Source organism: Sinocyclocheilus anshuiensis, unplaced genomic scaffold (assembly GCF_001515605.1).
Source record: "Sinocyclocheilus anshuiensis isolate Anshui unplaced genomic scaffold, SAMN03320099.WGS_v1.1 scaffold35, whole genome shotgun sequence".
NCBI lineage: Eukaryota > Metazoa > Chordata > Actinopteri > Cypriniformes > Cyprinidae > Sinocyclocheilus > Sinocyclocheilus anshuiensis.
This window is the reverse complement of record NW_015552558.1, coordinates 1,851,860-1,862,850: the sequence shown is the minus strand read 5'-3', so window position 1 is coordinate 1,862,850 and position 10,991 is coordinate 1,851,860. Positions and strand designations below refer to the sequence as shown.

The 10,991-nt window shown below is 35.8% G+C and overlaps 1 protein-coding gene across 1 annotated transcript in view; it reads right to left on the bottom strand.

The window, feature by feature from the left end:
- Positions 1 to 10,991, bottom strand: part of LOC107664663 (dipeptidyl aminopeptidase-like protein 6) — a 168,237-nt gene that overhangs the window by 15,451 nt on the left and 141,795 nt on the right. The window contains exons 12-16 of the mRNA XM_016455296.1: positions 9,245 to 9,369; positions 8,143 to 8,234; positions 4,556 to 4,603; positions 4,330 to 4,448; positions 1,857 to 1,904 (exon numbers count right to left, since the gene is read on the bottom strand). Coding sequence (XP_016310782.1) covers positions 1,857 to 1,904; positions 4,330 to 4,448; positions 4,556 to 4,603; positions 8,143 to 8,234; positions 9,245 to 9,369 — 432 coding nt within the window. The remainder of the gene's footprint in view (positions 1 to 1,856; positions 1,905 to 4,329; positions 4,449 to 4,555; positions 4,604 to 8,142; positions 8,235 to 9,244; positions 9,370 to 10,991) is intronic.

The window sequence follows — 10,991 nt, the reverse complement described above, 5'->3', positions numbered from 1 at the left end:
TTTTTAGTTAAAAAAGGGTTTCATATAAACCCCCCCCCCCCCAAATCCCCCATGCAATTTAGGGTATACGCTTAATATTTAAATGGCAAGTAGCACTAATGTAACAGGGTGAACTGGAGTTTGAGAGACATAAAGTAATTAAATGGTTTTCTTATTAAAATATTACAATAAATTGTATTTTATGTCAAGTAAATTTTTACACTAACATTCAAAACTGCTAATTTAGAAAAAAAACTATAAAAAATATATATGTAACCCTTATTTCAATGTGAAGTTGAGAAAACATGACTGGGACATGGGAATTTGTCTGTACAAATTATTCTTAGGTACTAATCATTTTCTCAGGTACTAATCAATTTGTGTCAACACCTACTGTATGCATGGGAAATCATGTGGCATGAAAACTGATTAACGTTTTATGTAAAAAATGCAGTATTGCTTCATGGGGACCAAATCCACTAAACTGTAGAAATGACCGAGCAATGGAATATGACTCTATGACTGTATAAAATGAATGAATTGTGATAATTAAACAGCTTTGAGGAGTAGGCGATCAAGGCAGTTGCCCGGGGCAGTGTTCTCTGCATCAAGTGCTCGCTCCATATTCTGGCAGTTTCACAGAATTGCGTCCACTCGTTCTGCTTGACCTTCTCACCGAAAATGAATTGTGGCCTTGTGGGACACCTTTTCAAGCAGTTCCCTATACTTTGCCACCTTCCTTTTCACTTTTGGATACACCACAAATATAGGATAAATGATAAATGATAACAACACAGATTGAGGTTAATTAAGTCACAAAATAAAATGTTCCCTGCATCTATTACCCATCCATTGACACACTACAAAGCTATTTTACTTGCTTTCTATTGATAGCCTATAATTTACATTGACCGTTTTCTAAAAATGTTTTTGGATAAGTCTCTTATGCTCATCAAGGCTGCATTTATTCGATCAGAACTATAGTAATATTGTGAAATATTATTAAAATTTTTAATAACTGTTCTCTATTAATATATTTTAAAATGCTTTTTTTTTCCTTGTGAAGGCAAAGTTGAATTTTCAGCAGCCATTATGCCACTCTTCACTGTCACATGATCCTTTAGAGATCATTCTGATATGCTGATTTGGTGCTCAAGAAACATTTCTTATTATTATCAATGTTGAAAACAGATGTGCTGCTTAATATTTTTGTGAAAACTATACTTTTTTGACATTCATAAGCATCTTTAAACATTTACAAATGAAAGCTCAAAAAATAATTTATTTAAAATAGAAATATTTTGTAGCATTATAAAAATCTTTACTGTCACCTTTGATCGATTTGCCATTACATTTTTATCAAATGCCTCCCTATAATGCCTCCTAGGCCAGTTGTGGCCTAATCGTTAGAGAGTCAGACTTGTAACCCGAAGGTCGCAAGCTCAATTCTCAGTACCGGCAGTAATTGTAGGTGGGCGGAGTGAATGTACAGCGCTCTCTTCCACCTTCAATACCCATGACTGAGGTGCCCTTGAGTAAGGCACCGAACCCCCAATTCGGAGCCTTGCTCACGTCCCCGTACGCAGCAGCAAAAATGGCTGCCCACTGCTTCGGGTGTGTGTGTGTGTGTGTACTTGGATGGGTTAATTCCGAGTATCGGTTACCATAATTGGCCGTAACATCACTCACTTTTTTTCACTATTAATAATTCATCAGTGGGTGATGTGAGTGTACTGTAAGTGTGTGCGTGTGAGTTTGTGTGTGTGCATGCTACTCAGTGGTAAGCAGTCAGGAGTAAGACCCAGCAGATCATCCAGAACTCAAACACACACACAAACAAACACACAATATAGAGAGGAGGAAAGCTGGATACTCACTCTGTCTGTCATGGGTGCTGTAAACCGTCACATACGGAACATCAGGACCTGACAATATGCCAACATAATCATCAATAATTAATGACACAGGACATTCATTGGTTTTCATAGTTTGAACAAATGCTTTGCAAAAGTATACATGTTATTTTTGTTCGTCAATCACTAATTCTCACAGCTGGGAGTTGTAGCAATTGTGTCTCACAGAATACGTCTATCCTGTCCAAATCTTTTATATAAATTCTTCATGCATGATACTGATGAAATACAATTGCACATACTCACATCACCTGTTGCAGCAACTGGATCAAACACATTTTTGCACTTGAACTTTGATGACCAATTTGCAATTATTAACAGTGTTGACTTCACTACTACTATGACTAATACATAGGGTTAAAGGGATAGTTCACCCAAAAATAAAAATTTACTGTTAACTTACCCTCAGGCTATTAAATAATTTTAGCTTTAATGGTCCTTGGCGATTCATAAAAGTCCATGGCTGTCACTTTGAGAGTCAAAAAAGCATATACGGGCAACACAACATTAATACTGTGACACTTTACGATATATTGAGGCCTTATGAAGCGAAACGATCAGTCTGTGCAAGAAACTAAATATTATTACCTTTAATCCATAGCCTCAGGCAAACAGCCCTGAACACCTTCATGTGAGTCAGGAGTGCAAGATTTCTGTTGCTTAATGACATATGTGCGGGAACAAAAACATGCACAGACTTATAATTTTGCTTCATAAAACTTCAATATATTGTCAGGAGCCAAGGGTATTCATTTTATGTTGCCTATATATGTTTTTGGCTCTCAAAGTGACAGTAGAAACAGACTTGCATTTTATGAATCACCAAGGACCATGGTGTCAAATCTTTACTGTTCCACTGAAGAAAAAAAATCCACCTGCTGTACATCTTGGATGGCCTGAGCATGAGTGAATTAACAGCAAATTTTCATTTTCTGGGTGAACTATCCCTTTAAGAGATTTTAACAGACCTTACCCCTATAGCAGTGGTTCTTAAATCCAGTCCACTGCTTTGCATACTTTGCGTACAGATCAGTAGGTCCCCAGGACTGGAGTTGAGAACCACTGCCCTAAAGTATTATTGTTCTGACAAAAAAGGTCTATTGTTTATGGTCAATAGTGTATTGATGGAGGAAGCACTTTCAAACCAAGCATCTTTCTGTTGGTCAGTGCAGAGAATTCTTGTGATCAACTTAAAAATGACTAAAATCTGCATGGGGAAATCTTTCACATTCATGCAAAACTCTACATTTTGTGGATTCCTATGGATTTCTGTATTTCACCTGGGAAATTTGCTAAACAACGGTAAATATGAAAGAACCTTTACATTTCTATATGTAACACAGCCTGAATCATTTGTGCTACATGATACTTCAAATCAACATTCTTCTTACAGAAAGTTGTGCAATTACTTGGCGATCTGTCTTTCAATTTCTGCCTGCCTACCCACATTTTCTTGTTAAAAATCTAGTTTGGATCATCACACAGTTTCTCATAGAGTGTTTGAACAATTTGCAGTGTTATGCTAAAAGTGAGATATGATAATTAAGAAAAATAATGTTATAGCTATTTATGTCAAATCAAAACTATTCGAAACTACCTTAAAAACAAACATACAAACAACAATTTTTATAACTACATTTATGCATTGTAGCAGATGCTTTTATCCAAAGCTAATAACCATAGTATAAATAAAGGTATGTGATTGTTATGTATTAAGTCATAGTTTATATGTCAGCAAGACTCAAGAGCAGTTTATCCAGTCATTTTACAAGTTCTCTAAAGTGTATTTTATAAACAGCCTGCCACTAAACTGAAAAAGGTGCTTAAAAGCTTTTGTTAATGAGCATCTGCAGTGAAACTTTAACGAGTGGCACAACAGCACTGATCGTAAACACAACAGTCATTTCTCCAGGAGTTCTGTCACAACGGTTCAGTGAATACAAGCATTCAAGCCTTCAGAACACATCAGCTGCTGTAGAAACAAGCCCTCCAAATAATCAATGCACTTTGCAGAATGGAAACTTCACTGTTGAACAATAACAACATGCTCTTTGACAATGCGTCTGCTTGCGCTGTCTCCATCCCTTTCTCTATTCTTCTAGCGTAACACTGAAGCTTGTCAGGAGACAATATAAAAGTAAAGGTTCATGGGCTCTAAATCGACATTCACCGCAGTGTCAACTCACAAGCGTTTACTGAAAATGTGTCAGGGTAATGGTGGGTTCAGAGACTCATTTTAATTCTCAGCTTTACAGCCAAACCAAGACTTTACGCAAGTATTTCTTGACCTTTCATTTCTTTCGTTTTTTTACAAAAAAAGTACAATTCTAATTACTACTACACATCATACAGTATATGTTCATATATTATGTTATCTTGTTCGCACATATACCCGTGGTAGTAAGAACAAGCAAAATAGAAACAAAGAGATGTCTACCTTTACAACTGAGCAGAAAATAGTCCATGCTGGGACTGAAGAAGCCACTGACGTACCCGCAGCTGTCAGTGAAATCACAGGACAGACAGCGGCGGTTGAAGGTGCCCACCGTGTCTGCGCTGGAACAACCACAGATACATTAACACTGTCAGCGAGAACAAGCCTGTGACAGCACAAGCCAAACTTCACACGGCACAAAACATGAATATGTATGTGCTGTATGTACCTGTAGAGATGTCTTCTTTTAGGGTCATCCTCAGTGCTGAGGAAATATCTGTTCATACAAAACATATGATATCAAAACATACTCCATATAACAATAGCTATACAAAGGTGAAAAAGAAGTGCACTTCAGCATAAGTTTAAAAAGTGTACTTATTACAGCAATTATATACTTCAAAAATGAATGTTGTCAGACACTAAATGCCTGTTAATTCAAACTAAATGAAAATGTATTATAGTTTACATTTAAATACAATTAGCTAAGAGTGCTTTTTGACCCACTTAGGACTTAAGTACATCTTTTTAGGCCATTTCATAAACAGTATTGGTTTAAAATATGGTTAACGTGTACTGACATGCATTTATGATAAACTACAATATACTTTAATATAATTTCTATTAAAACCTGTATGCCATGTATTGAGATATATATATACAGTATATAGTGCCCTCCATAAGTAAGTTATATCAATTGCTTCTGCATTCTGAGTCTTGCATTCGATGACGACACACACAAACCAGGATGAAGACGAGAGAGCTGACTTTGAGAGAAAAGCAAGCAGTTTGGCTGCTAAAAGAAAAGAGGAAGTCAATTAGAGCTATAGCAAAAACAAAGGGCATGGAGAAATCAAGAGTTTGGAAACCACCGGCGACATCAGCAACCAACAACGACCTGATCGGCTGAGAAAAACAACAGTAGTTGATGACAGACAAATCATAAAAGCTGTGAAAATGAACCCTAAAATACGTGTCTGTGAAATCACCAACAACCTCCAGAAAGCTGACAATCTACTGTCCGCAGGAGACTTTGACACAGAATTACAGAGGCCCAACAACCTCCAGAAAGCTGGAATGATGCTCTGACAATCTACTGTCCACAGGAGACTTTGAAACAGAATTACAGAGGCTACCCAGCAAGATGCAAACTTCTGACCAGCACCAAAAATAGAAAGGCAAGATTAGAGTTTGCAAAAGCCAGTAGAGTTTTGGAACAGAGTTTTATGGACAGATGAGACAAAGTTTAACCTTTATCTAAGTGATGGGAAAGAAAAAGTGTGGAGAAAAAGGGAACTGCAAATGATCCTAAGCATGCAGCCTCGTCTGTAAAGCATGGTGGAGGTGGTGACATTGCATGGGCATGCATGGCTGTCTCTGGAACAGGCCCTCTCAATTTTAATGATGACTTAATGTTTGATGACAGTAGCAGAATGAATTCGGAAGGATACAAAACCATCTTGGCTACCAATATTCAAGAAAATGCCACCAGACTCATCAGAAAGCGCTTCATAGTGCATCAGGACAATGACCTGCCAGTTCAGTCAAGGAGTTTATCAGGGCAAAAAAAAATAAAAAAATGAAGTCTTAGATTGCCCAAGTCAATACCCAGATTTAAGTCTGACTGAACATGAATTTCACCAGCTGAACAGGAGACTAAAGGCATAAACTCCCCAAAACAAGCAACAGTTGGAACTGGCTGCATTAAAGGCTGGGAAAAGCATTTCAAAGGATGAGACCAAGAGTCTGGTGATGTCTATGGGTCGCAGACTCACTGCTCTGATTGCACGCAAGAGATCTGCAACTGAATAATAGCTTTTAATCTTTTACATCTGCCTTAAGTTCAACTGTCCCAATACCTATGCTAACATCAGATAGTGTGATGAACTCTAAAAGTGATGTCCTTTTTATTTGGTGTTGAAACAGCTAATAATAAAATGTGACATTCTGTAGTTTTGTTTCATATTCATCTTTTAATCCTATTTGCAAATGTCTTGACTCCAAGCAATTTTGTCTTTATTTATTTTTTTTAAGTTAGACATTTGTAATGATGAATTTGCAATTTAGTACATTTAAAATAATTTAAGGTTACACTTTCTTTTAAGGTGTCCTTGTTACAGTGTAATTATACATTAAGTACTGAGTAAGTAAGGGATAATCAACGGCTAGCCGTGCATTAAAGGGTTTTAAATGCACGACGTGGAGGCAAAGAACCGCCCGACGCGAAGTGCATTTAAAATCCTTTAATGCACGGCTAGCCATTGATTATCCCGCTTATTCCATGGTCATTTGCCAAGTTATAGACAAGTTAAATCTAGTATTTCTCTTTACAGCGCAATATTTGACCGAATGGGTAAAAATGTCAGTTATTTTTGTCAGTTATGGCACGTTAGCTCTAGCATTCTGCCCGCTTTAAATCAGACACAGAGATGAAATAGTGCGGTAAGATCACATTTATTTGAATGAATTATAGCATGTATTTCAATTAATTATCGATCGATCGAGAGAGAGAGAGAGATGACAGTTGTGTGTACCTGCGTGCTGCGTCTGCGCGTCTCTCTCTACAAACAATTAGGTACTTCAAAAACAGCCATTTTACCATCGTTGCTGAGGAATATAATGTAGCGATCTAGTATCTAGGCTTTTTTATTAATAAAAATCGTGGGGAAGCGTTAACAACAAGTTTATGTGCGATCTGCGATCTCCGACTCTCGCTCTCTCTCTCTGTGTGTGTGTGTGTGTGTGTGTGTGTGCGTGCGTGTGAGGTGTGTGGGTTTGTGTGCATCAATTAAAGCAGTGCATTAATATAGAACGGTGATTAAACTGACTTGGAACTACCTGTGCATTAAACGGTTTTACTGCATACCTGCCAGCCAATCAGAATCCAGTATTCAGACAGACCATGGAATAATACTAATTAACTACAAGTACTTACTATATGGTTAGGGTTAGGATTAGGGTTGCTTGCTTGTAATTATGCATAATTAATTGTTACTATAATAATAAGTACATGTAATGTGTAACAAGGACACCTTAAGATAAAGTGTTACCTATTTTAACTTTATATGTATTAAATAACAGTACAGGTTAAAATTATATTGAAGTACTTTACATCTGCTTTAGTATGCTACTAGTAAATGTGCTATAAGTGTGTTAAGAAGCAGTCATAAAAGTGTACTCTCTTTAACAGGTAAAGAGGTACACTTAAGTGGCCTTTTATTTCATTAATATTTCATTATCTGCATAAACTTTATTTTCTTTTAAATATACTTTAAAGATTTGAAGTATAAATGTTCTTTCTTCTGTTGAAGACACAAGAAGATATTTAGAAGACTATTGGTAACCAAACGGTTCAATCAAAGTTGAACGGTACATTTACTTACACAGTATTGAAAAAATACTAAGTCAATGGCTACCGTCAACTGTTTGGTTACCAACATATACCATGGTACTGAAAGATTACCATACATCCCATAATATTTATGCCCAGGGTACTGAGTGAATCAAGAAAGTATGTGTTTCATATGAGAACAAAAGCAGGTGGTTGTAGTGGTGAGGTTAAAAAATAAAAGACCTTGATAACACAGGCGAAAAGAAAATCATTTCAGAGGTGGAGAAAGTTATTACATTTTGATAAAAGAAAAAACTATTTGGGATAATGTGCACCAACGATACATTGAGATTAATGAAGAAAATAATGTGAATCGAGAAAGTAATTTAGGTCAGTTGTGATTTCATACTATCTTTAAAAGAAGCCCATTTTAATGACAGATGAATCATTGATGTTCAGTTTGTGGTGTTGGTGGATTGGCTCACATTAACTGGCTGTCCTCATCATACGCAAGAACCTGCGTGACGTCCCAGTCTCCTGATGTGATGGACTGCAGAGTATCTGTGCTGCTGTTGGGCTTTATGAAGAAAACATATTAAACAGACATCAATCATAATGGAACACAGTGTTGTGAATAATAGAATATTACACTCATCAATACAATATTTAAACAAATCGAAAAGAATGTGTGTCATTTTACAAACAGAGAAGGTAGAGCATGTTTGAAGAAATTACTAAAGTAAAGGCTTAAAACTAATCAATTAAATGCTGTTTAACTGTAGAAATGTGACTAGTTATCACAAAATAAATTAGCTTGGGAAAATGAAGGAACTTGTTTGAATTAATCATATTTGTTATTAAAATTAATCTCTTTGCTTTGGAGTACTTAGAGATGTGCTATGTCTAAATATTGCCATTTAATTAACATGATTGACAGAAAATCTTTCACTATGAACTAGTGTTATATGAAAAAGCTACAAAATTCTCAATTCGTATTTTACCAAAAAAATCACAACACACTGGTTAAAAGCAACATGCAGGTAACCATTTTCATGAATTAAAATGTATTTTATTCTGGCAGACATAGTTTTAATTTCTCGTAAAGTTTATATATCTAAAATATTGTAATGTAATGGTGGGTAGAAAAAAAACACAATTGAAACTGAAGTATATTAGTAAGATTTTTTTTTTTTTATTGTATGTTTTGACTGGGTTATTTTTGTTCAAAGACTCTTATTTTGATGTTCTTTTCATCTTGTTGTTTCTGTGTTAATTTTCCTGTGTTTAACTCCTGTTTTTGTTTCCAAGGATGTTCTCATTAGTTAGTCATTTATTCAACCATTTCTAGTCTAGTTCTAGTTCTCATTAAGACCTGTGTTTAACAGTAGTTCAGTGTTTGTCCTTTCTTGTCTTTATGTTGGTTGTTTCTCCTGTGTCTGAGTGTTTTGTTTTTTGGAATTGTGCAATAAAGATACTGCTCTAAACTCACCTGTCATGAACCATCCATGACAATTCCTTTATATATGAAAATACATAGTTGCCTTTTATCAAAAAGTGTAAAAACACCCAAATTGCTGAAGCTTGTACCTGTGAAATGGACATGGAGATGTGGAAGAACTTCCCTCTTCCTCCCTGTGGGATTGCTCTGGTGAAGAACAGCCTCAGACCGTCTTTAGAGAACAGCGGCTCTTCATCCTGTTTGAGAAATGCAACTCTAAACGATCATTACCGCCACACCAGCACCATCATTACTGTCAACATCGTGAGGTTCTCCTCCCATGGCAGTGTTTCATCATTTGGTTTGCCCTGCAGAGTTTTATAATTACTGAATTATAAGACCTGCGGGAGCACTAGAGAATGTGTACCACCGCACCACAGAGTGGTCGTATTTCTCCAAGCAACACCAAAAATATTAAAACCATAACAACATATATTAGAATGTGAATTATTATGATAATGCAGCGCATATGTAATAGTGAGTCTGAGCCCTCAGGCTTATTTCTGCAGGAGCCGTACGATCCTTTATTCATGTTATTGCAAAACATTTCATACGGCCACTTCCTCCCTCTGGCAAAAAAAGCCATGAAAAACTAATCAGGAAAAACAATATCAGCTCAAGCACAGTACTGTGGGGAATGTGATAAGACAAACAACATCAAACGTCCTCGACTATTCAAAGCTGTTACCGTTGACAAACACTGACATGGCACATCTCATCATTTTTTTTTTTTTTTTGTATTTTTGCCACTTTCTTGGATGACCTTTCCTGCTAACACACACCGTTCATTTAACTTGATGTAAATTAATAAAAATTAAAAATTAATATTAACTATACACACACGCACAAAAATTAATTAAAACATGACAAAAAAAAAAAAAAAAAAAAAACAGAAAATCACATGAAAAAAAATGCAGTGAAACATCACAAGAGTGCAGAATCTAGTTTTTGGCTCATTTCGTCCAATTTACTGAAAACTGTGAGCGGCTTCTACCCTCTGCGCACACCTAGGCAATATATGATTCCACCAAATCAGCTTATCTTCGGAAAATGGCACTAAGAAAAACTATTTTTACTAAGATACATTCATATGTGATATGATCTGAAAGCAAGAAAATTACACTTACAATTATATTTTTTTATTATTTTTTTTATTTTAGAACTTTAGTAATTAGCACTAAAATGTGGTAACTATGTTTATGAACAAAAATATACGACTGCATATTTGGCATACTGACAGAACTTAGGGCTGGTCTTAGTGCTTAAGACATTGTTGGCCATTTAGTGTTTCTGTTTAAAAAAAAAAACTTTAAAAATTACTAAATTAATAATACTGATAAGATACTACTACTACTAATTCTACTACTAATAAAATACTAAAGTCTGATGAGCTGCTGAGTAATGAACATTTAATTATGTTGTCTGCATTTACTCTAACTTATTTGCTGAAATCAAAGGGTAATAGGTGGGCGATAGCCAATGAGATTGCTGCTTGTGCATTAGCTCCACCCACTACCGAAGGAACTAGCAAAGAAACTAGGCTTCTGCTTGTTCTTAAAAGCTTAAAAGCTGATAATTCCAAACGAACTCATGTCATTTTGACAAGAATATATATATATATATATATATAGGAATATATATGAGTTCTTGCATGAAACTCTAGATGGCGCAGTCCGACAGCAGCAGCAGCGTAGCAGATCTATTCCGCCAAGACCAAATACAGGTGCTTCTCAATAAATTAGAATGTCATGGAAAAGTTTGTTTATTTCAGTAATTCAACTCAAATTGTGAAACTCGTGTATTAAATAAATTCAATGCACACAGACTGAAGTAGTT